The sequence below is a fragment of the Anabrus simplex genome, chromosome 1, assembly GCF_040414725.1.
Source record: "Anabrus simplex isolate iqAnaSimp1 chromosome 1, ASM4041472v1, whole genome shotgun sequence".
NCBI lineage: Eukaryota > Metazoa > Arthropoda > Insecta > Orthoptera > Tettigoniidae > Anabrus > Anabrus simplex.
This window is the reverse complement of record NC_090265.1, coordinates 894326869-894354532: the sequence shown is the minus strand read 5'-3', so window position 1 is coordinate 894354532 and position 27664 is coordinate 894326869. Positions and strand designations below refer to the sequence as shown.

At 39.2% G+C, this 27664-nt stretch overlaps 1 protein-coding gene across 2 annotated transcripts in view; it reads right to left on the bottom strand.

The window, feature by feature from the left end:
- Positions 1-20357: 20357 nt before the first annotated feature.
- Positions 20358-27664, bottom strand: part of LOC136874513 (uncharacterized) — a 382224-nt gene continuing 374917 nt past the window's right edge. For both annotated transcript variants that reach the window (XM_067148152.2, XM_067148159.2), the window contains one exon: positions 20358-21408. In XM_067148152.2, coding sequence (XP_067004253.2) covers positions 21310-21408 — 99 coding nt within the window. In that variant the 3' untranslated portion in view covers positions 20358-21309. The remainder of the gene's footprint in view (positions 21409-27664) is intronic.

The following is a 27664-nucleotide window of genomic DNA, read 5'->3' as shown; positions in this document are numbered from 1 at the left end:
TCTTAAGAAAAGCTTCTTCCTCTTCACTTTTATTAAATTCTAATACATACATACATACATTATCATTATAGACTGTTATGCCTTTCAGCGTTCAGTCTGCAAGCCTCTGAGAATTTATTAAACGTCGCCACAATCCTCGATTTGCAACTAGTGTTGTGGCCTCATTTAGTTCTATACCTCTTATCTTTAAATCGTTAGAAACAGAGTCTAACCATCGTCGTCTTGGTCTCCCTCTACTTCTCTTACCCTCCATAACAGAGTCCATTATTCTCCTAGGTAACCTATCCTCCTCCATTCGCCTCACATGACCCCACCACCGAAGCCGGTTTATGCGTACAGCTTCATCCATCGAGTTCGTTCCTAAATTAGCCTTTATCTCCTCATTCCGAGTTCCCTCCTGCCATTGTTCCCACCTGTTTGTACCAGCAATCATTCTTGCTACTTTCATGTCTGTTACTTCTAACTTATGAATAAGATATCCTGAGTCCACCCAGCTTTCGCTCCCATAAAGCAAAGTTGGTCTGAAAACAGACCGATGTAAAGACAGTTTCGTCTGGGAGCTGACTTCCTTCTTACAGAATACTGCTGATCGCAACTGCGAGCTCACTGCATTAGCTTTACTACACCTTGATTCAATCTCACTTACTATATTACCATCCTGGGAAAACACACAACCTAAATACTTGAAATTATCGACCTGTTCTAGCTTTGTATCACCAATCTGACATTCAATTCTGTTGGATTTCTTACCTACTGACATCAATTTAGTCTTCGAGAGGCTAATTTTCATACCATACTCATTGCACCTATTTTCAAGTTCCAAGATGTTAGACTGCAGGCTTTCAGCACAGTCTGCCATTAAGACCAAGTCGTCAGCATAGGCCTGGCTGCTTACTACATTTCCACCTAACTGAATCCCTCCCTGCCATTTTATACCTTTCAGCATATGATCCATATAAACTACTAACAGCAAAGGTGAAAGATTACAGCCTTGTCTAACTCCTGTACGTACCCTGAACCATGAACTCATTCTACCGTCAATTCTCACTGAAGCCCAATTGTCAACATAAATGCCTTTGATTGATTTTAATAATCTACCTTTAATTCCATAGTCCCCCAGTATAGCGAACATCTTTTCCCTCGGTACCCTGTCATATGCTTTCTCTAGATCTACAAAACATAAACACAACTGCCTATTCCTCTCGTAGGATTTTTCAATTACCTGGCGCATACTGAAAATCTGATCCTGACAGCCTCTCTGTGGTCTGAAACCACACTGGTTTTCATCCAACTTCCTCTCAACGACTGATCGCACCCTCCCTTCCAAGATGCCTGTGAATACTTTGCCTGGTATACTAATCAATGAGATACCTCGATAGTTGTTGCAATCCTTCCTGTTCCCTTGCTTATAGATAGGTGCAATTACTGCTTTTGTCCAATCTGAAGGTACCTTACCAACACTCCACGCTAATTTGACTACTCTATGAAGCCATTTCATCCCTGCCTTCCCACTATACTTCACCATTTCAGGTCTAATTTCATCTATTCCTGCTGCCTTATGACAATGGAGTTTATTTACTATCCTTTCCACTTCCTCAAGCATAATTTCACCAACATCATTTTCCTCCTCCCCATGAGCTTGACTGTTTGCAACACCACCATGATGATTTCCTTTTACATTGAGAAGATGTTCAAAATATTCCCTCCACCTCTCCAGTGATTCCATGGGATCTGTTATGAGTTCACCTGAATTACTCAAAACACTGTTCATTTCCTTTTTCCCTCCCTTCCTAAGATTCTTTATTACTGTCCAGAAAGGTTTCCCTGCTGCTTGACCTAGCCTTTCCAGGTTATTACCAAAATCTTCCCATGACTTCTTTTTGGATTCTACAACTATTTGTTTCGCTCTGTTTCTTTCATCTACGTACAAATCCCTGTCTGCCTCGGCCCTTGTTTGGAGCCATTTCTGATAAGCCTTCTTTTTACGTTTACAGGCTGCTCTCACTTCATCATTCCACCAAGATGTTCGCCTTTTCCCATCTTTACACACAGTTGTTCCTAGGCATTCCCTTGCTGTTTCTACTACAGCATCCCTGTATGCCACCCATTCACTTTCTATATCCTGAACCTGCTTACTGTCTACTGTTCGAAACTTCTCACTAATCATATCCATGTACTTCTGTCTAATTTCCTCGTCCTGGAGATTTTCTACCCTTATTCGTTTGCAGACAGATTTCACTTTCTCTACCCTAGGCCTAGAGATACTTAGTTCACTACAGATCAGATAATGGTCTGTATCATCGAAAAATCCCCGAAAAACTCGTACATTCCTAAAAGATTTCCCGAATTCAAAGTCTGTTAAGATATAGTCTATTATGGATCTGGTACCCCTAGCCTCCCATGTGTAGCGGTGAATAGCCTTATGCTTGAAGAATCTATTCATAACAGCTAAACCCATACTAGCACAGAAGTCAAGCAAACGCTTCCCATTCCCATTAGCTTCCATATCTTCCCCACATTTACCAATCACCCTTTCGTATACTTCAGTTCTATTCCCAACTCTCGCATTGAAATCGCCCATTAGCACTATTCTATCCTTGCTGCTGTTCCTGACCACGATGTCACTCGATGCTTCATAAAACTTGTCAACTTCATCCTCATCTGCACCCTCACATGGTGAATACACGGACACAATTCTTGTCCTAATTCCTCCCACTGACAAATCTACCCACATCATTCGCTCACTTACGTGCCTAACAGAAACTATGTTGCGTGCAATGGTATTCCTGATAAAGAGCCCTACCCCAGACTCTGCCCTTCCCTTTCTAACACCCGTCAAGTACACTTTATAATCTCCTATCTCTTCCTCCTTATCTCCCCTTACCCGAATATCACTTACTCCTAGCCCATCCAGATGCATCCTCTTTGCTGACTCAGCCAGTTCTACCTTCTTTCTTCCATAAGCCCCACTAATATTGATAGCTCCCCATCGAATTCCATTTCGTTCGCCAAGTTGTTTCCAAGGAGTCCCTCGCCTGTCAAATGGGAGTGGGACTCCATTACTCCCATAGGTCCGAGGCTTGCTTAAAGTGTTCTGAGCTCGGTAAATTCATGAAGCAGGATGCTGCCCTACTTGCACATAGTCCAAGTGAGAATCTCTCCTCTAACGGGTTATGGACCACTGGTGAATTGTGTAGTCCTAGACGCCTGAGCACAAAGAGGGCCACGACTCAGAATATGTCCGAGATGCCCACTCCCATTCCATAGCAACTGGTATCCCAACTCTCAGGACCACTTACTAGGCCACTCAGCCGTTGCCCATGGTTCACAAACTAGGACGTGACTACAGTAACCCACAAACATGAAATTCTAATTTAATTCCAAATTAGCAGTGAAGTGGGGGCTTCTCCTCTGGCTTGGAGGAAAAAATTGCCTCCAAATCAGATAGGTTTTTCCGTTGCCATTGTAGTGAATTGAGATTTTCTGACTCATCAAGTACTCCTCGGAAACAGATTAGTAAAAGGGCATAGTTTTTGCCCTGGGACTCCCCACTATTCGCCTTCCTCCCCCTTCCCCCCGCATCGCCGAAAAAAGACGAAGAGTGTTCACGGATCAGAGCTGTCTGCGACTTGGTCATTCCAGCTATGGAATTCCAGCATAGTACTGTTCGTTAAAAGTGAGAAAGTGTGTGGTCTTTCATTTGATGGAGTATTTCATATGAAAGCATTGCTTTTAATCGCGCCATTCCTACTGACGTCATTGCAATGACCTATGTTCATTTCAGTTGGAAAAACCACTAAGACAGTCTTTCTGAGGATGAGAAATGGCTGATGAAGAGTGAGTGTCTGCCATTATAATGAAAACTCCCCAACCTGGTGGTGACTGATGATAGGCAAGCGGGCCTGTCACATTCCCTAACACAGTCTTCATATGAGAAAAGACATTTGGTGACTTCTCCGTCACATTTCTAGGGTAATGTTAAGAGCTATGCAATTTAATACAATCTTGCTCACAACGTGTACACTACCTAGCCTAGAATTCTGTATACAATGTAGAATTCCGTAGCGAAGCACGGGTACATCAGCTAGTATTAAATAATACTGGAGACAAAACACTACCTGAGAGTAGGCCATTCCTGAGGTTCTTCCAACGACTATGTCGCCCTTGGAAATCTACAAAGAATCTTAAATTTTCAAGAATACATCAAAGAAATTCAGTCAGCTTGTTGTCCTTTGCTATCTTATACAGTTTACTGAACAGAATTTGGTGACTAACGGTGTCATACACTGCAGTTAGGTTGATGAAGACTGCTCCAGTTATTTTCCGATTTTCAAAACCATTTTCAATATATTGGGTCAAATGGAAGATTTGTGATGTACAGTTCTTCCCTCTTCTAAAACCAGCTTGTTCTGGGATCAAAAGTGGTTCAACTATTTTCGTAAGCCTTACCAGAATCATTCGTTCTAAGATCTTGAATAAATGACAGAGCAAGGAAATTGGTCTGTAATGTTTAGGATCATGTGGATCTTCTCCTGGTTTAAGGAATGCTATAACTCTAGATTTCCTCCAAATTTTGGGTACCGGTATTCTGCAAGTTTGAACGCAATTATCAAATAGATTTAGTACCCATTCTCTAGTAACAGGTCCAAAATTCTTGATTTGTTGAATACTGATTTCATCTAAACCAGGAGCCTTTCCATTTTTACTGATATTTATAGCCTCATTCAGTTCTGCCGTGGTAAAGGGATTAAAAAGCATACTGGTCTCTGGTATGAATTTTGTCTTAGTAACATCCACTTTTTGTTTTAGAACTGGAGTTTACAGACTTGCCATTTTGGATGAGTTGTTTGCAGATACGTTACAAAGAGATGATGCTTTATTAGGATCATTACTAAGATGCCTGAGTAGCCTCCAGGCCTTCTGACTACTTCTATCCATGTTAACCTCTTCCATCAATTATAACCACTGTTCTCGTTTAGTCTCTGAAATAGCAGAGGGGGCCGATGACCTTCGATGTTAGGCCCTTTAAAACAACAAGCAACAAGAAATAGCAGAGAGAAGTTGTTGTCCGCTTGCAATAGTTTCAGCACTAAAAGGATTCCTTCCATACAAATTGAAGTAGTTTTTCAGTAGGGCAGATGTTTCCTGGCAAAGACTTTGTATGTAATTAGTTCTGCATCCTCTTGGAATGGCTTCTTTACAACACAATCTAATGGCATCAATAAATTGGTCATATGCCTCTGGTATGGGACTGCTCATACTCATCTTTTTATCTAAAGAGGAAGTGAAACATTCCCAGTTTGCTTTTTTGAAATTATATCTTTCCTTAAAGTAAACACACTGTGGTCTGACTGCGGCTAATATCTGGCACATTATGGGACGATGTTTTGTGTTAGGAATAGGAAGGCAGACAGATTTAACACACTGATGGGCAATCTGCTCACTTACAAAAATAAGATCTGGATTATATCCACGTTTCCACCTTCCACTGTTGAAGGATGAAGGAAGTTTGTTTTCATAAATGAGGGACAGTTGGTGTGATTCTGCCCAATACATAACAGCTTCTCCATTCTCATCATCACGTGGATAACCCCATATAATGCTGTGGCTGTTGAAATCGCCCATGAAGATGGACACTTTCTGCAAATTCAGATTATCAGGTTGTCTGAATGAAAAGCTTACTGTTGGGGGTATATAAATGGAAAAAATGATAATAGTTACTCAATTCTATCGCAATAATTTCTATGTCATTTTCATCTGTGATGGAGGTTGCAATAATCCTGTTATCTGGTTTAATGAAGATGGCACTTCCATATTGGCCACGAGGACATTCGACTGCCAATCTCACTCCAGAGATTTTAGGACGTCGTTGATTATCATCCCTATGAGTTTCTTGTATATATAAAACATGTTTTAGGGATATTTCATGTAAAAGATCTCCTTTACAATAAGACAGTCCTTCAATGTTAAGAGAAATAATTGTTAAATTGAGCTCTGATAGGAGCCTTTCCCTACTAGAATGAGTCATTTCAAATAGATTAGCTGACTGATGCAAACAGCCTGCAGCTGCCTCAACCAGCCCAAGATGGTTTTGTTTCATGCAGTATGGTTTGGCCCCAAGTAGTTCCATGAAAACTGTTCCATTTGTGAGAAGCCATCTGCGGTCACTTATTAACCTCAATATAAAGGCCATACTAACTCTTGACCGCTATCTAATACATCCATCTGCTGATATGCTGTAATCAAAAGATAGACAAATTTTAGTCATGTTCTTGCCAAAAAGAAACATTATAGCCCTGATCCAGCCATTTATATCAAGGTATCATAAAAGCATTTAAAGCTCACTACCAATGTTAACTTTTAACAGCTATAGTGAATTCTGATGAAGAAATGGAAATTTACCTGAAGTCAATAAACTTTGAAACAGTTCCGTATTCCGTAGGTCTTGCATGAAGAAGTATTATAGTCCAGCTACCATTCACCATTGCTGGAAGAAATTCTCTCTTGAATGGAATATCTCTGAAAACTGTAAAAGTATTTAAAAATGTATAGAAGATAATGATATAAATGATGCAGTCAAAAATGAACATGACAAAGAAGAAGAATATCTTCTTCTTGGTTCGAATGGGCCTACTTTGGACCATGCTTGTTAAACTACTGGTCTTTGATCTTTGCCCAGTATTGGCACATTTTCTGCCAGTGTAACTCCTTTCTTTCATGTGTCCAGGGGGTACCTTTCTTCCAAGGTTTTTCCTGAAATCCATGGACTTCCTTCAGGGTACCTCATACAGACAGTCTATCTTGAAGATTGATATTCCCAGTTCTTTAATATCCTTCTGAGTTTCTGTCAGCCAAGTGGTGCAGTACTTCTTGTTCTGCCAGAAGATGAACAGGCGATCGGTCAGTCTTTTGGAGCCAGGCTGAGTGGCTCAGACGGTTGAGGCGCTGGCCTTCTGACCCCAACTTGGCACGTTCGATCCTGGCTCAGTCCGGTGGTATTTGAAGGTGCTCAAATACGACAGCCTCGTGTCGGTAGATTTACTGGCACGTAAAAGAATTCCTGCGGGACTAAATTCCGGCACCTCGGCGTCTCCAAAGACCGTAAAAGTCTTACTATATGGCCTTAGAAGGCTACTCTCCTTTTCCTAGCACAATCAGAGAGCCCCTCTATGTGTTCACAGAGCTCAGAATTGTGCTGTCTATGGAATTCTTCATCTTCCTTTACCGGACCTACGATCTTCCTGAGAATTTTCCTCTTTCTGACTTCTATTTTCTTCATCAGACTATGATAATGAAAACAGAATGGATATGAAAGAAGATATTCCAAATGTTAATGAAGTGATAACACACATAAACAAAGTAATTTCATGGATGGAGAGGTAAAGTGAACCAAATCATATTCACCTACTGCACCTCTCGAGTATAAACCAATACATGGAAAAGAAACACTTTACATTATCCCACCAAATAGCAGTCACAAGCTTTTTTAGGGCAGTCGACAAATAGGTTATAGTAAGTTGAATTATTAATGTGCAAACTAGTGTAGTAAATATTCTCACACTCCCTTGGGCAATCACACTCCACACCAATGTGTCAGACTCCTGGTTTCCAACACAGCTTCTCAGAGCGTAGTGTCATTCTATTGGAATAAGGTGTACAGCTGGTAAGTGTTCTTATTTTTTCACTTCTACATTTGGTGATGTAATTTACAGATACTATGTTGTAGTAAATTTTCCTTGCCCTCCTGCCCCATCATTTTTCACTGTACAGACCACCTTCGGTGCAAAGTATGTCTCCCAACAACTGGTCTACTGTAATTAGAAATGCATATAGTATTGTAGCGAGTTATAGAGTTCTTTAAACTTAAATCACTGTACAAAGAGGTAGCATGTTTTACCATCCACTAAAGGTATTGAACTACTATTTACATTTCATTACAAGCTCACTCCATTGAGTTTTCCACTTGACAGTTTTTTTACTCATGCTAGTAACACACACTATCATACACTTATTCAGGCGATAACTCTGCTAACTGCTGAGTCAAACTCCTGGTTCCCAACATGACTTCTCACAGCTCAGTGTTATTTCAGAACAGTTCACAGTAGCAAGCCTCAATAATAATAATAATAATAATAATAATAATAATAATGTTATTTGTTTTACGTCCCACTAACTACTTCTTAAGGTCTTCGGAGACGCCGAGGTGCCGGAATTTAGTCCCACAGGAGTTCTTTTACGTGCCAGTAAATCTACCAACACGGGGCTGTCGTATTTGAACACCTTCAAATACCACCGGACTGAGCCAGGATCAAACCTGCCAAGTTGGGGTTAGAAAGCCAGTGCCTTAACCATCTGAGCCACTCAGCCCGGCGTAGCAAGCCTCAAACTCCACGTAGCCATCTGACAGACTTACTCCCGATGAATGACTTGTCACGGACTTGCAGCCTGTGATAGTACATATATCACATCCTCGCACTATATGTAGAAGTGAGAGATATCATTGTCAGTATTCGATTTATTATTATCATTATTATTATTATTATCAGTATTTTATTTGTATATTTTGTCATTTATATTTGTAAGCTGGGAGATCTCCATATATGTAGTATGAGTAATTTGTTTTGAACAGCGAGTGGAAAAACATTGCTATATTGGACTCTGGTAATTTGTATGACTCATGTTGGCATCCCAGTCTTATGAGATGTACTTGTTGTTATCGGTAAGTTCGATGAATCATGTGAATAACCCAGAATCACATGAGCTTGTTGATGTTGTACTAGGAAAGTTCTATGACTCATGTGAAACACCCCAGAGAGTTTGTTTGTGTCTTGGGACCAAGAAGTAGTTCAGGGCATGGTCTTGACAAGAGGATCACTCACGATTGTCTGGCAAGGATCAATCTAGGCGTATCATGTGAGACCTGAGGTCTTTATATACTGCAACATCACAGCGGAAGGGAACTACATCCGGAGAGACTGTACGAGAAGGAAGGAGACCACACATGGTATGGAAATGAAGTAGTGCTGATACACGGTACTGGAGTGAGATTGCTCCACTATACTGGACTGGACTTCAAACGTTCGTGGAACGTAGTCTTGTTATGTTCGTGGAAAGTGACTGATCAACAAATTGTTGAGTGCTTACGCATTAGGTGTTGTAGCACTTGTGGCGGCCTGGCATTATATGTTGGTGAAAGCTATCTCAGACTTTCCATAATTTATGTTCAGGATCGACAAGCGTGTGTTGCTCAAATGTATATATCTTTACAACAAGTGTTAAAGTCTGTGAACACAGTATTACAAGGTACAGTATCTGTGTGATATTATAAGTGCCAATTATGAGAATCGGCAAGTCAAGTTGATGCAGAGACAGTGAAGGGTTCTTATATACATATATGTACATTGTTCAACGAACTAACTACAAATGGTGGCTTAGTTCTCGCTTTTGTTTTCCCACCGTTTTCATTGTTGTTGTAAATATGGAGTCTTCCAGCAATCTTTTGTTTGTGTATTATAAGTGTATTTTGGTGTGTTGATGAGGTGCTCATGCACATATTTTATTGAGAATATAGTTAGATATTTTAGAATCAGTGGAGTTACTGATGGACCTAGGTGCAGTTCCTACCTATTTAGTCATTTTCAGAAGGTTAGGTAAGGCCTGAAGCAGATGTACAGAAACTGATTGCTGCTGTAGGTGAACATCATCACTCATAATTTATCAGACCCCACATTCAATATCCATTTGATAAGTGCTTGTGTTTCTCGACATTATGGCGACAAAGAAAACAGTTCTTTACAATGTTACAGAATACCGATATAAATGGTCCGTTATTGGACATTATAAATCAACTCATTTGGGACAAATATTTCAGATTCCCTATGGGAATCAACATCTATATCATGTTATAGAATATTCGCATCATAATTACATACTTTTCAATAATGAGCCTTATAGGGATGTTCCACCTAATCAACACTTTACAAATTATGTTAAAACTCCTATTTTATTATATTAGGACTAGTTTCCATGAACCTACTACGCTGTCGTAGCAGGAGAACAGGTTATGCTCCGACGTGGCGCGTCCCAGGTGGCGGATAGTGGGGTCCTCACCGGATTATCGGCAGACTTGAGCGAAATAAAATGGCTCTCGCGGACCAAACACACTCCACAATTTCATTCATCATCATACCGTATTTCATTAATCACCTTTCCAGATCACATCTGGAATTGTAAATCCTGACCACGGTCAGAACTTTATCAATGATCAGACAATCAACCAAACATGAAGAGTCTTCTAATAAAAGAATCCACCAGCTTGGATATACAACATCATAGGCCCAAGAAAAGACACCACTCGGATACAGTGGGGTGTCACTTAGAAGATCATGGTGAGTCGGAGAGACTGGAAACCCAACAGACAAACTGCAGACACAGACTTAAATTCAGTAAACCAGGGAAATTCTCTTTCTTTGCAACATTAAACATAAACTCGATAATGAAAGTTGGAAAGTTGAAACACTTAATGGATCAACACAGGATTCTAATAACAGCTCTTCAGGAACTTCAGAACACAGATCAGGACCCACTTGAATCTGGAGGATATCGTCTTTACAAAGGACCTCCAGGCAAAAGAGTAATGAAGAATGTCCCCAATTTGGAATGGGATTCCTGGTCCATACCAGTATATTAGATTCAGTGGAGGGTTTCTCACCAAACTGCCCAAAAACGGCAACCTTAACGATGAAAGTAGAGAACAAAATATATACATTGATTAATGTCCATGCCCCAACAAGTGACAAAAACATGAAAAATAAAGAAGAAACTGAAATATTTTGGGAAGAGCTTGACCAACTGATATCAAATAACCTGACAACCATGTTAAAATAATGCTTGGAGATTTCAACGCGAAAATTGGACAACAAAGAATCGCACAGTGGTATGTAAATGGCCAGCTCATAAATTTACAAACAAGAATGGTCAAAGACTAATTGAACTTTGCATAGACCGTGGGCTTATTCTTGAAATCACAAGATTTAAGAGAAAAATGCCCTAATGTTAAAATGCGTGAGTTTCATATACATCCTGTACAAATGGATAAAAAGTACCACAAAGAAATCTATAATGTCAAAAGTCCTTCGTAGGGTGGACATTGTTTCAGACCACTATATTTCAAAGATAAGAAATACATACCACTGAAATCCACTAGGAGGAGGAAATATGACAAGCTATGGTACTTAATAAATAATACATTGTATTCAGAGAGATCCAAACAAATCTAAGCGACAAACTGGAAACGATTACTGTAAACTGAAAAACATTGCAGAAGAAATTGCTCCTATTAGAAGGAGAAAGAAACACGCCTGGTGGAATGAGGAATGTGATATGGCAATACAGAAAAGGCACAAAGCATGTCTAAATGACAGAAAACTGAAAAATCTCGAGAAGAAGACAAGTAGCCAAAGAAATTAGAAAAATCAAGAGAGACCATCAGAAAGAAAACCTAAACATCATAGATTCAAACAACACAAGACAAGGGACTATTACAGGACATTTAGACAATATCAATCAAAGAATACTCCACCCACACTCATGCTGAAAAATAAACAAGGGAAACTAGCACACAATAATCAAGAGAATGCTAAAATTCTAGCCGATCACTTCAAAGAATTACTAAATGCTGAGGAACCAAAAGAATACTTAGAATTTGATCCTTATCCAAAAGAATAAAACAAGTCTAGAAAAGGTTAGACCACCAGATTTCAATGAAATAATCAAAGCGATTGGTTAGCTCAAGAACTACAAGGCAACAGGAGAGAATCTAGTGGTTGCAGAGCTGTGGAAGAATGCAAATACAATGGTAATCCCAAAAATAAAGTCTCCTATTTTTTTATAATTACATAGATCTGTTTATTTAATGGTTTACATCATTTTACAGGTTGAACATTGAGCTATTTTTCTACATAATCACCATTTCGGTCAATGAATTTTTTGTAGACGCTGTGACAGTTTTTGCACACCCATGTCATACCAGCTCGCCACCATGCTGTTCAGGAAGTTGTGAACCTCATCTTTCACCTCGTTGTCGGTGGTGAATCACTTTCCAGCTAAATGTTCTTTCAACTTAGGGAACAAGTGATAGTCACTGGGCGCCAAGCCAGGACTATAGGGTGGGTGGGGGGTGATGTTCCACTGAAACTGTTGCAGGAGGGTAATAGTTTGCCAGGAGATGTGCGGGCGAGCGTTTTCATGGGGAATGTTTACGCCCTTGCTCAACATTCCTCTTCTCTAGTTCTGAATTGCACGTCTGAGTTTTTTTAGGGTCTCACAGTACCTGTCAGCATTAATTGTGGTCCCAGCGGGCGTAAAGTCGACCAACAATACCCCTTTTCAATCCCAAAACACAGTTGTCATGACCTTACTGGCAGACTGTGTTTGCTTGAATTTCTGCGGCTTTGACGAAGAGAGATGCTGCCACTGGCGTGATTGTTGCTTGGTCTCAGGTGTAAAGTGGAACGCCCAGGTTTCATCACCTGTGACAATCGAGTTCAAAACGTTGTCCTGTTTGGCTGCAAAGCATTGAAGAAAAGCGTGAGAAGAATCAACTCATTGCTGCATGTGGTCTTCAGTCAGCATGTGTGGCACCCATCTTGCACACACCTTCCGGTATTTCAACTTTTCCGTTAAAATTCTGTGAGTGGCGCTTCGGGAAACCTCAGAAACCAAAGTGCAGAGATCATCCAGGGTGATCCGTCGATCTTCACATATGATTTGCTCAACCTTCACGACTGTCTCGACAGAAATTGACGGACTCCCGCTTCTTTGTTTGTCGTGAATTTTAGTCCAACTGGCTGCAAACACTCTACACCACTTACGAACATTTTTGACATGCATGCACGACTCGCCATACACTTCCGTCAATTGGCGATGGATTTCAATCGGTTCAGTACCTTTTGCGTTAAAAAACCGACTGACCTGTTTTTTTTTTTTTTTTCACTTCACACTTGGCGGTAACATCCAACGGGAGCTCCATTCTCAACAGCTGCCAAGCCAAGATTGAGTGCCTTAGCGCGGCGTGCGCATGTTTATATGCAAGAGTGGAAGACACTCTTCACAATATTGTGACCAACAGCCACATGAACAGAGTTCTGTATTTATAAAAAACGTAGAAGACCTTATTTTTGGGATTACCCTCGTAAACAAACACTTCAAAACCTCCATAAACACTTCGTAGACATCTGGAATTCTGAAGAACTGCTGAAGAATGGAACACAGCTGTAATTCATCCAATAAACAATACAATACACCTGGAAGAAGTTGTCCAGATCAAATCATCAGTTTTAAGTGGATCATTAAACATCAAAGAGTGAGAAACAAAAAGTTAGTCATCACTTTTGTTGACTTCAAGAAAGCATATGGCAGCATCCATCGTGAGTCATTGCTTAAAATCCTCAAGGAATTTGGATTACACCAGAAACTTATCATCCTTATTGGAATTACCAGTAAGAACACTAAATCAAAAGTTAAATTCAGAGGAGAGTTGTCCGAATCATTTGAAATCTGGACTGGACTTCGACAGGGTGACGGTCTCTCACCATTACTATTGAACTGCACACTGGAGAAAATCCTGCAAGAGTGGACTAAGAAATGCCAACCAAACATCAAGATTGGCAAAAATATCAAACTCAATTGCCTGGCATTTGCAGATGACCTTGCACTGCTCGCAAATAGTGTGGAAGAGACTAAACACCAAATTGAAGAACTCGAAAAAATAGCAGCAAAAGTCAGACTACAAATCTCATTTGAAAAGACTGAAATGATGCCATCCTTCAAGGTTGAAGCACCAACTATCACACTGAATAATAACAAACAAATTAATATTGTAAATAAATTCAACTATCTTGGGGATATTATTACTTGGAACTTAAATAAGAAAGTATCAGTAGAAAATAGAACAACTAAATTGAAACAAGCACAATGTATCACTTGGCCAACCTACAAGAAGAAATTTCTCTCAATAAATGCAAAATTTAACTCCGTTATTAAACCTGAAGCTACCTATGCTAGTAAAACAATATTCAATTTGAACACCATATCAACAACAGATAAATTACAAAAGACAGAAAGAAGAATCCTTAGAACAATCATAAACAAAAAGCACCAAGTAGATAGACAATGGCGATTATTACCTAATGAACTTGTTTACCAGGAAACTGAGTCAATAATAGACACAATGCGGAAAAGGAGGGTTGCATTTTTCTGCCACATATCAGGACTATCAGAAACCAGGCTACTGAAACATCTTTTCAACTACTTTTGGAAAAGTAAAACCAAGAATAATTGGTTCAAAGAAGTCCAAGATGAATTAGATGATTTAGGCTTGACAATGCAGAAAATTGAAGACCGAGAAGAGAAGAGGATCCTGAGAAACAGAGACCTGAGACTTAAACTAAAAACCTTTACACACAAACAGTACACCATAACTGATGAAGAAAGGGCAGCCAGGTCAGAAAGAATGAAGAAGTTCTGGGAGCAGAAGAAGAAACATAAGCAAAATTTGTAGTTAATACTCTGAAGACTTAAATGTATATGGATTGATTATAGTGCTCCAATGTGGGCATAAAATATTTAATTAATTAATTAATTAGGGCTAGTTTTGGTCTTCTTTGGACCATCTTCAGGTAAACAATACATTAAACTTAGAAACTTATGAACAATGCACAAGCATACAAAAATATTTAAAATTCGTTTTTAAAAAAATGACACTTCAATGCTCTTTGGTATAGTCATAAGACACTGAGAATTGACCGATAAGAGTTTATCACTTGGTATGTCCATATCTTTGTTTCTTGCAGTTTTAATGTCCATTGTGTTTTGAAAAATTATCTTTATCCAAAGATTAAAAATTACATGTCTGTTTATAACTATGTCTATTCTCTTGAATATGTGTAACTGTTTGAACTTTTGCACTTTGAGATTTGTTTAGTGAAGTCGGCGAATACATTGCCTGACAATAAAAATTAAGCTTGCTTAAAACGAGGAGGAAGTAAAATGAAACTTTACATGTTGAGAGGGTATGTGATGTTATTTCAGCGATTATAAAATTGAGACAAATTTACAAAAAAATTGGCAGAATGAGCCCCCTTATCAGTATAACGGGTGCCCCCTCTGGCGTGGATGCATGCACTGATTCGGTTGGGAAGGTTGTCATAAAGCCATTGTATCCTTTCCAGGGCAAGCCGGCCCACAACTGTTGAAACTGGTCACTGGCACTGGGACAGAGTTGACATCCGACTGATCCCCCACATGTTCTATCGGGGACAGATCTGGGGATCTTGCTGGCCATGGGAGTGCCTCAACATTACGCAGACAGTTCATAGAAACACGTCCCATGTGTGGACAAGTATTGTCCTCTTGAAAAATGGCACCACGATTCTGTCACATGAGAGGTAACACATAAGGCCGCACGATGTCCATGTGTGTTGGTGCGACGTAAAACAGATTCTAAAAATAAAATTTTTTAAAAAAATTGTCCATGACATACCACTGTATCGTCATTGTTCCCTCAGTCACTACCAGCCGTGACCTGAAGTCATACCCGATGGCTTCGAATACCACGATGCCAGGAGTACTACTGCTGTGCCTCTCCTGAACATTGGAAGAATGGGACCTCTCCCCAGGTCACCACCATAGTCGCAGACAATAGTCATCTGGGCGATGTGCAGAATGCAGAACTGCGATTCATTGCCGAACACAATGCGATGCCATTCATTAGCAGTCCATGCTTCCCAGTCACGGCACAACTCCAAACGCAGCTGTCTGTGTTGTGGTGTTAATGGCAGCCTACGCATAGGATGGTAATTCCCTAATCTAGCTGCTGCTAGTCTCCAACCAATGGTGCGGGATGGCACAGAATGTTGCAAGGAGTCCAATACTTGTTTTCGGATGGCAGGCGCAGATGTAAAGGGGTGCTTGGTGCACAATACGGTGATCCTCCCTTGTGGTAGTAGTCGGATGTGGTTGACTGGAACCTTGAAGAGTGTGCCTGCCCTCACATTGTCAACACAGTCTAAAACAGGCCACTGTTACATCTGAATGCCCCACAAATCTGGACATTACACAATTCAACCAGCCAGCTAAATGGAGGCCCACAATCAGGCCCCTTTCAAACTCCGTCTTGTTGCGAGAGTTCCACTTAATTTTGTTGTGGGTTACAAATGACTAAATGGCCCCAAAATTGGAATTCAAGAGGGCAAATTGGGGCAATTATTTGTTTGTAGGAAGAGGAGTTAGGGATTGGAATAATTTACTAAGGGAGACATTCAATAATTTTCCAAATTCTTTTAAATTATTTAAGAATTTTTCTTTTTTACAATTGGCTTTACGTCACGACGACATATAGGTCTTATGGCAATGATGGGACAGGAAAGGGCTAGGAGTGGAAAGGAAGTGCCCATGGCCTTAAGGTACAGCCCCCAGCATTTGCCTGGTGTGAAAATGGGAAACCACAGCAAGCCATCTTCAGGGCTGCCAACAGTGGGGTTCAAACCCACTATTTCCCGAATGCAAACTCACAGTTGTGCGCCCCTAACCGCATGGTCGACTCGCTCGGTTATTTAAGAAAAGACCAGTCAAAAACTGATAGGGAATCTGCCACCTCGTCCATTGCCCTAAATGCAAATCAGTGGAGACTGATTGATATTAAGAGAACTGACCGACTTTACACAAGGTATAATGATCAGGAACCTGTGGAAGGGCTCAGAAAGTTTGTATTGGCCATAGCATCATATCGCAAGAATGGAAAGCCCTCAGACAGTGGTGGTCATTCATGGAAAAACACACTGAACGAAGACTGCTGCATATTTCTAAAAGCCAGAAGGAACAGGTGCAAGACAGTGAGTAACGTAGCACAACGCAAAAGGGCACAGGCTTCACACTGCCAGAAGACCATAACAGGGGCAGACTACCCAATGACCAGTATTGTGTGTCCCATTATGTGCAGTGTTCTCCCTAGAACCTATAAATGGGCACACTGCCCTGCAGTTTTTACAGACCGCCCGGCTAACATAACCTAAATATGTACTTAGCACATATGTAGGTTAATACATATTTGAGTCGTTGGGTATCCCAAATTAAAGTGTAAATACTATAAAACTGTTTAATTAAATGATAAATATTCATTATCATGAGCACAATTGCTTGAATTCCATCAGAGTTTAAAGATTTAGCTTGACTAACATGTCGTGTCCTACGCAAGCAATGTCTCGATTAGCATGGAATCGCATGCAAGCACTAGATTCCGCACGACGTCACAAACCCAAATGGCACTCAACAGCAACCCCGGTGTTGCATGATTACGATCAAGCATTCTAGAAGTTCAAAATAATCTGTTATGTCTAATTCGTGATAACACTAAAAATAGTTCAATTTTGCAGTTATTTTTCACCTGTATGATATTGCTGTTAATGCCCTGGGGGGAATAAATTGAAATTTTATAATATTCATTTTTATGTAGTATTTCCTGCCCGGCTACTCATTCCTGCCATCTGGCTTATGAAAATGTCTGGGGAGAACACTGATGTGTCCCATTAATACATGCTCATTAGACATTTCATTTATAGTGGTGCAGACAACACTAGAACTGGACAGCTGAACAATGAAGTAAAATGATACATACCAATTACAGAATTAATGTCATTTAATCTGGCAAGAGTTCACACACTGTATTGCTCCACAAACATTACTGATGAAGATAGTGGGGGTGCAAGTTGCTCTTATCTGGAGATGCATTACGCATGTATGTATGTATGTATGTATGTATGTATGTATGTATGTACAGAGCTTCAGATATTGGAATGTTGCACTGTAACTGGCGAATGTTACCGCATTGAAACCGTTCTTCTCCAGGTGAGTCTATTTAGAGGTGCTCTTTGCCCCAAAAATGTGTTCAGTGGTAATGCTAAGCGACATCACACTGTAGCTGTTAATGAGCTGTTTGAAAGCAAAGATATCTGTGGATGATTGGCTTCCCAAGAAAGCAGACACTGACAAGCGTGAAAACTACCACACCATTATTTTCATTACCTCACACTTGCAAAAGAAGAATGGAAAAACTAGCTGAGGCTTACTCGGAAAGTCAGTTTGGCTCTTGAAGAAATGTAGGAACACTTGAAGCAATCGTGACTTTACATATGATCTTAGAGAATCAATTTAAAAAGGACAAGCCCAGGTACATGGCATTCGTAGATCGAGAAAAAGCGATTAATAATGTTGATTGGAACAAACTATTTGGAATCCTGAGGGTGATCGGGATCAGATTCAGAGAGAAGGATTATCTACAATCTGTACAAAAATCAGTCTGCAGTGATAAGAATAAAAGGCTATGATAAAGTAGCAGCAATCCAGAAAGGAGTGAGGCAAGGCTGCAGTCCCCCCCCCCCCCTCTTTTCGAATGTTTATACAGAACAGACAGTAAAGGGAATCAAAGAAGAATTTGGAAAGGGATTAACAATCTGAGGAGAGCAAATCAAAACTCAAGATTTGCTGATATTATTTTATCTGAGTCTGCTGAAGATCTAGAGAAATTACTGAATGGTATGGACACAGTCTTGGGAAGGAGTACAAACAAAAGTAATGGAGTGCAGTTAAACAAAATCTATGTAGGTGTTAGAGTGTGTTTTTAAAGTTGTTTCTAGTTATTGTGTTTGTCTGATTTGACCCTGTGGCTGATGATGGCACAAGTTTAGTGAATGTTTTGTATAGCCCCTTGAAGACTTAACACTTTTGGTTCATATGCACAGGTTGCAAACCACTTGAAATGAACGTTTGTTTTCATGAATTACAGCGAACTAAAGCAACAAGGCCAGTTTAAAGCAAAATTTACTAATTTGTGATATACGACAGGCGTAAATTAGCCTTTATGGGATTCCTTGCGTTCACTACACAAATGATAACAAACACAGCAACATAGTTTATAATAAGAGCTCACCCTGATGTGAAAAACTGATTTTATCATAAACAGTCTAATACAATCGAGCGCAGATACAGTGGATAACGATTTTTAAGAACATCTAATTACTATATATTACTTTTAACATTTCAAGTTATCCATTCCATTTTTACATTTCAAGCAGTTTTAATGATCAATTTTTGTTTTAACAGACACAAATAATCTTATTGATTATTTTTAAAAGTGTTAAATTCATATATTTTTATCAATGTATATTAAACACTCTTTTGTGATATACGACAGGATCAGGGCCCTGACCCACCAATGATTTATGTTACCTATTGCTGATGATGCTCACTAAGATTGAGCGAAACATGTCCAATTTGTAATCAAAATGGTTTCATCCTAATTATAAGGATTTTGTGTATTGGAAAGGTGGTTTTTTAATTATAATAATTTATTACTGTCCTATCCTTGTCGCTATAAGACCTACACGTGCAACACAAAGAGGAAAAAGACACGACATGCCATCATCAGAAGAGAGAGCAATAGAAAAGGAAACAAGGACAACATGAAAACAAAGGAGAATAAGAGAACTGAAGTTGTTTTATGTCACACTGACACAGATAGGTCTTATAGTGACGATGGGATGGGAAAGGCCTAGGAATGGGAAGGAAGCGGCCGAAGCCTTCATTAAGGTACAGCCCCAGCATTTGCCTGGTGTGAAAATGGAAAAGCATGGAAAACCATCTTCAGGGTTACCAACAGTGGGGTCTGAACTCGCTATATCCCAGACGCAAGCTCACAGCTATGTGCCCCTAACCGCACAGCCAACTCACCTGGTAGAGAAAAGAAGTCTCCACATCTTCAAATAGACAGTCGTCAATTCTACTACATCCATTTCTTCTCAGCTCCTGCAGAGCTTCTTTAAGTCCTTTACCAAATATATTGATTTACCTTTTAGTTTCATTCCTTTTACTGAGCTTATCTGGCTTTAATCTTATTCCACCCTTCTCACATCTTGACTGGAAATCTGCCCAGAGATGAGGCTGGACAGCAGAAATGAATTCATTGTGAGCTGAGAAGAAAGATGATGTAGAACAGACTGATGGCAAGCCTATCTAATTGAAGACAGTGGTATATGAAAGATGCAGAGGTTGTCCTTTTCTTTACGAGTTTTCAGGTTTGTCCTCATTTTTTTTTTTTTTTTTCTCCACTGCTCCCTCTTCCATTGCAGAACTGTCATTCTGTTTATTATTTTAGATGTTCTACTCATTTTCCTTTGTATATATGACTATTATATAAGAGAGATTATCTTAATATTACACATTTTAAACCAGTACACCAATTACAGCAGGAACAGGAAAGGTTTGTGGCTACTCAACTTATGAAGGTCATGAAATGAACCAAATTAAATAGCAATTTTATACAGATATTTTATACATAAACATTTTCAATACATTACATTATTACCATCCTGCAAGGCTGCTTATTTGATATAACGAGACTATATATAATGTGTAATGTAATGAAACACATCACAGGACTGATTAATACATAAAACGAAGCCAAAAACTTAATGGTAAAGAAATTTTTTAATTTTTATATTTAAGCATAAAAACAAGACTGAAGTGTGATATGACTTCCAACCATTGACTAGTTACGACTGGAGTTCACGTCACTTTAGATACAATAAAAATAAATCAAGGTACTGAAAAATTCTTGTTTCAAAAACATGGTCTAGACATATGAATTAAAAACATCGCTCAATCTAATTTCTTGAAATGTGAAATCTTATGTTAACAGAAATACTGAAAGAGAAATGTATTTATATACAATATCTTGGCATTCCACAAGGTAAAGTAACTCTCCATCCATACTTCATTATCATTTCACGCTCAATCTTTTCTCGGCAGATCAATAACATTTAACACAACAGCACTTAGCTATCAACATCATACCACGAATTTATAATCTTCTGCTCCTACTATGAAACAGTTCAGGAACTTGGGCATAATGAACCCTTATTCCATAAACCACTTCCTCATATGCATGGCAGAAAAAGTATTGAAGAACAGTCACTGACAAACTAAATGCTCTTGCATAGCAAGAGGATATTTATTTTTTAAAACTTATTCTAAAATTAATATATTTCATTTAAAGAAACATCTCTCATTCTTTAAAAATATACTATGTTTGACAATATATACAATGACAAAGTTCTTCTGTCTTTAATAAGGTCCTCCACTTCAAAACAAAATTCTAGCTGCAAGGATGACTGCAGGCTTGTACGAAAATAATGTGGTCCCTCAGTTGAATTAGCACACGTCCTTGTTTGTTCTCGCACAAAACACTCAGGTAAGTCACTTTGAATCCATCCGGGCTCGCATTTTGGCATGCACTTTGAGGAACTCTGGCTCATTTTCTGAACATTTTTCTGGCTCTTCCTCGCCCTTATCCAGCTGTAAATCAGAAAGCAAAAAAATTAACAAATCATAAAATAAATTAATTTTTAATATTAAATAGATTCTCTTTTAAACATTTTTAAACATATTTTTCAATCTAGACTAGTAAATTTTACATTGTTCAGTCTGATACATACATACATACATACATACATACATACATACATACATACATACATACATACATAGACAGTTATGCCTTTCATGATTCAGTCTGCAAGCCTCTGAATGAACAGACATTCAACTCTGCGGCTTTGTTTAGTTGCACATCTCTTACTATGTAATCATTAAAAGCAGAGTGTGATCATCATCACTTCTCATACCATCAATGGCCGAGTCCATTATTCTCCTATGTAATCTATCCTCCTACATTCATTTCAAATGACCCTACCACTGAAGCCAGTTTATGCGTACAGCTTCATCTGACGAGTTCATTGCTAACAACCTCTACTTCCTCATTCCAAATACCCTCTCACTGGGGTGCGAAATCGCGGGGAGGGGATGGTCCCCGCCCACCAACTATTTTATCTTAAAAGTTCCTCCCCACTAAAATTACCTGTGGGGGGGCGGGGGATACTTCCATTATAAAATGAGGAAGATGTAGAACACACATTCTTCATCCATTCCCTTTTCCAGATTCTCTCTGGGTAGAGTAGTGTACCAAAGCCCTCCACCTTACTCGATCTTTCCACCATTCTTCTAGTACTTTATTGCTATCGACTCCTCTATTTGCGAAACAGTCCACAACAGAGCTCCTCCACCTCATTCTAGGCCATCCCCTAGGCCTCTTTCCAGTCTATCCATGAATGTTCTCTCTGGTATTCTCATGTGTCCAAACTATTTTATCTTTGCTACATCAATCTCTTCTTGAAGTTTACACACTCCCATGCTTCTCCTTATTTCCACATATATTATCGAAATAAATTTTTTTTTTACTGTGAATATTTTAGGCGGAATAGAGGCACACAAGAAGCTATTCTAACATTACGACAGGTTATACACAAAATGCTAGACGTAAAAAAAACCCTTTGTTTATTGCATTCGTGGATTTAGAAAAGCTTTTGATAATGTGAACTGGAATATGTTAATGAAGATTATGACTAGTGTTGGTCTACATTTTAGAGATAGACGAATAGTATACGAACTATATAACAACCAAAGAGGCATCAGAAACATAAATGGTGAAGTATGGGAGGCTTATATAAAGAAAGGAGTACGACAGGGATGTAATTTGTCACCAGTGCTGTTCAACCTGTATATTGAGAAAGTCATTGAGGAATGTAAAGAGGAAATGGAAGGGATAAAGATAAATGGAGTAGAAATAAAAATAAGATTTGTTGATGACATAGCTGTCATAGAGGAGAACGAAGAGAAACTACAAAGTGCATTAATAAGAATGAATAAGATATTGAGAGGTAAGTATAACATGAAAATTAATACAAAAAAGACCAAAATTATGGTATGCAACTGCCAGCATATTGCAGTCGACATCAGAATTAGTGATATACCACTAAGGCAAGTAAATGTCTTTACCAACTTAGGAAATAAAATCACTCCAGATGGCAAAAGTTCAGTCGACATAAAGAGCAGAATTTGCTTTTTACAAGAAAAGGATACTACTTACATCAAGGACTTTAAATGTGGAGACCAAGAAGAGATTTATTAAGTGTTATGTCTGGAGTGTGGCCTTGTATGGTTCAGAAACGTGGACTATTAGTGCACGTGATAAGAAACGTTTGGAGGCATGAGATGTGGTGCTGGAGGAGGATGGAAAAGATCTCATGGACAGAAAAACTCACCAATGAAGAAGTTCTTCGACGAATAGGCGAAAAAAGATCCTTTTTAGCAACAATAAGGAAAAGAAGAGACCAATTAATTGACCATCTCTATAGGCACAATGGTTTCATAGTTAATGTCATGGAAGACCTAGACTGCAATATTCAAGACAGATCAGAGATGACGTAGGAACAGGCTCATATGTGGAAATGAAGAGATTAGCGGATTACAGAGAAGAGTGGAGAAGACGAATTGCTGCCAACCAATCTTAGGATTGAGAATTAAGAAGAAGATTAGCATTAATACACATAATATAGAAATAATAGAATGACTGCCAGACCTTGAGCAATAAGGCAACGTAGCGGTGGCAACTTCGCACATGCAGCCTAATTTTCTTATTTCAATCTGGCAAGTGTCCATCTGAAACCCAGGAATAACTTTCCAATGTTTAATGTTGTTATAACAACAGAATTCAAACAAAGATTTAAAATTTACATGTTTATGGAGAGGGGGTAATATACTTACAGGGGAATTATACACCCCCTCCCATGCTGGGTACTGCCTGAATAAACAGTACTTTCTGATTTCACACCCTGCCTCTCACTCTTGTTCCCACTTGCCTGTGCCAGAAATCATTCTTGCTACTCTCAGAGTGCTGCTTTCAACTTGTAAATAAGATATCCTTAGTCCACTCAAATCTCATTCCCACACAACAAAATCAGTCTGAAAACAGGCCTATGTAAAGATAGTTTCATCTGTGAACTCTTCTTTCTTTCAATATACTACTGATAGCAACCGGGAGCTCAATACATTAGCTTTGCTGCACTTGATTCAATTTCTGTATATCATCCTGGGGGAAAACACATCCCAAATACTTAAAATGAACTACATGTTCAGTTTTGTATTCCTAATCTGGAAGTAACAATGAAATAAGTGAGCACTTCCATAGTATCTTATGTGTAAATTATAGCTCCAGCCTAAAACTGTGGTGAAATACAGAAGTATATGCTATAATCATCGTCGTTAGTCGTTTTGCTCATTCCCGATTGTCGTGACCTCATAACTATCATTTCTGTGTTACAGCCTTGACGAGATGCCTCCATCCAGAGCGGTTTTAAGCTTTCCTTTACATGATCTGAAGAGGTAGGCCAGTGATCTTCACCTGATATAACAATCTACTTGTTGTTCCTTGTAGTCTACTGCCTTCAACTCCTTGCAAGATGGTCTTTTCCAAGTTCTCTCCTTCTCTTCTGAAAACGTGGCCAAAAACTGGAGGTAGACTTTCTTGATGCTCAATTCGTCCATAATGGAAACATTAGTAGTTCATTCCATCCAAGGTACACACAGCATTCTCCGCCAACACCACATCTCAAAGGGATCAATTCGATTTTTGTCTCTAGCATTCACGGTCCAGCTCTCTCAGTCATACAAAAAGACTGAGAACACTAGTGAATCCACCAAGTGCATTTTCGTAGTTTTTGATACTGCTCGGTTCTGCCAGATCTTGGTATGTTAAACTATTGCAGCTCAACCTAGGACAAGAAGTATTTTAATCTCTTTTTCACAGCTTCCTGTGTCCTTGATAACTGACCCCAGGTATACAAATTTACTATCTTCAGGTTCTTTAGACATCCTGAAAGTTCGATTTGACCTTGCCGATCAAGTACCATTTCACCTTTATCTCTAGATAAAGGCAGGGACACAAAACTCATGACTATCTGCTAAAAAGATAACCATTTATCAGAGGCAGATCTACTATAAGGACCAAAGGGGCTGGGCCCCACCTTTGTAATCCTTTGCAATTTATTTGTAGTTTTTATTGCAACATTTACGAAGCGAGTATGATATTCAGCACTAATAGTCTGTCAATGATCTTGGTGTCTGGCTCCATGGCTAAATGGTCAGCATGCTGGCCTTTGGTCATGAGGGTCCCGGGTTCGATTCCCGGCAGGGTCGGGAATTTTAACCATCATTGGTTAATTTCGCTGGCACTGGGGCTGGGTGTATGTGTCGTCTTCATCATCATTTCATCCTCATCACGACGCACAGGTCACCTACGGGGGTCAAATCAAAAGACCTGTACCTGGCGAGCCGAACTTGTCCTCGGACACTCCCGGCACTAAAAGCCATATGCCATTTCATTTTAATGATCTTGGTTCCGTGTGAGTGGGCCAGCCTCTGCTGGCCCCAACCACCTCTCCTGCCCACGTGTTCTCAGCGGCACATCAGTCTACTGGCTTACATCCCCTCCTCGGCTGCCTGGCAGAGTGTTAGTGTTGGTGGGTGTTGCTGGTGAGTGATCCAGTCGTTTGGGGTCAGATGAAGCTGGCCCGTTGCGCTGGCTTTATTTCATGTTTCATTTGGCTGTGCGCGGAAGTGCGATTATTGCGGTGTGGCAATTCTCAATTGTTTGGTGGACAAGCAAGTGTCTAATTTAAGATGAACAGAGTGGACTGTTTATTAAAAACTCCCTTCAATTCATTAAGTCTAAAAGAAAAGATTCAAATAAACGTTTAGGTGCTTACCAACTAAATGATTTCACGTTGCCTCAACTTGATTGGAGGGGGGGAAGAGAACTTTCTCTAATATGCAGTTCAGTTACAAGTCATAGTTAACAGTGAGTGAAGAGAAACAAAGTCTGTATTATTTTTACTGTGTTATTTTGTGGTAAAGGATTGTGGTCAGTTACCGAGTAAGGATCTAAAACATTTAAGTGAACAAATTAAAACACGTGAGGAAAGCATACTACACTTAGAAAATGCCTGTAAATACAAAATATTTGGGACTGTTAACATTGGTGCACAAATTGACACTGCATATACAATTTCAATCCAGAAACATAATGAAGTAGTCACAAAAAAATAGACACATACTAAACAGAGTAATAGAGTGCTTAAATGTTTGTGGAATTCACGAGTTAGCACCGAGGGGCCACAATGATATACAGGACTCAGCAAACCGTGGTAATTCCTTAGATTTGTTATATCCTCTTGGTAATCTTGACACAGTGTGTTAAACATAAATATACGTCACACATTATACAAAATGAACTATTAGATTGTATCAAGTGTACACTGAAGACTTTGTCAGAGATGTCAATGCTGCAACTTTTGTTTCTGTGCAGGCAGGTGAAGCAATAGACATTACTTGCCGAAGTCAATTTGTTATCATACTGAGGTACATTAAGGACAATAAGCCTGCTGGAAGATTCCTTTCCTTTCAAAATGTTACTGATAGGATAGCCTATGGTCTCAGTGAGGTTCTGAAAAAAACAGCTTGAACCTTTGAATACTGAGGAAAAGCTCATAGCTCAGGCCTTTGATGGAGCCGTGGTAATGGAAGGGAGTAAGGGAGGTGTTCAGGCTCTGATGCAGAATTCTTTTCCGTATACATTTACTGTTATGCTCAACTAAATTTGATAACAGGAAATGCTTGTAGCAAGAACATAAAGTCTGTTAGGTTGTTCTTTGCAAACATTACAGGATTCACTACGTTTTTCTCTTCATCGCCTAAGAGAAGTGATGTCTTGTGATCAGTTTGCAATAAGCGGATTCCAACGGTTTCTTCAACAAGATGGAACTTTCAGTGTCAGGTTGTGAGTAGTGTTCATGAAAACAAATCACATTTATTGGAATGTTTTGAGAAGATTGAGAATGAAGATGGTTGGAATGATGTAACAATAAGGGAGTGTTTTGGTTTTAAAAAATTACTTAATTCAGAATTTTTGTTTTTTCTGAAATTCTTCTGTTAGATGATGAAACATGTTGATATTTTGTATAACACTATTCAGATGCAGAGTGGCAATGCAGTTACCATATCCAATGCATTAAATTGTTTTGAATTGGCTATTTGTGAAATAAGAGAGAACGCTGAAAGGTATCAAGTGGATGAAGATGAATGTTCTACTCCAACAACAAAAAGATCTAAATACAGCTCTGGTGTAAATCTGACTTGTAGATGCCAAAGAAGTGTGCGATATAGTGATCAACTAAATGAAAGACAGATTCCAACAGTCATATATTTAGCACATAGTTTCAAAATTATTAATCCGAAAATGTTTGCTACTTAAGAGAAATTTTCCCAACGTCAATATTTTTTCAAGTTACAGTCCATTTATTTTACAAGAGTGAGAAATGAACTTTTAGTGATTTATTGCAATGATACCTTTAAAGGTATTCCTTCAGTCTGCGATTTATTCCCATTCTTCATGAAACATTCCTTTGAAGAATCATTCTCCGAGGTACACAAAACTCTAAAAACTGACACTCACTACTCCATTTTCAACAGTAGAAGCAGAGCGAAGTTTCAGCACTTTTTTTTTTTTTCTAGTTGTTTTACATCGCACCGACACAGATAGGTCTTATGGCGAGGTTGGGATAGGAAAGGTCTAGGAGGGGGAAGGAAACTGCTGTGGCCTTAAGCATCTGCCTGGTGTGAAATACCGTGGGATACCACGGAAAACTATTTTCAGGGCTAC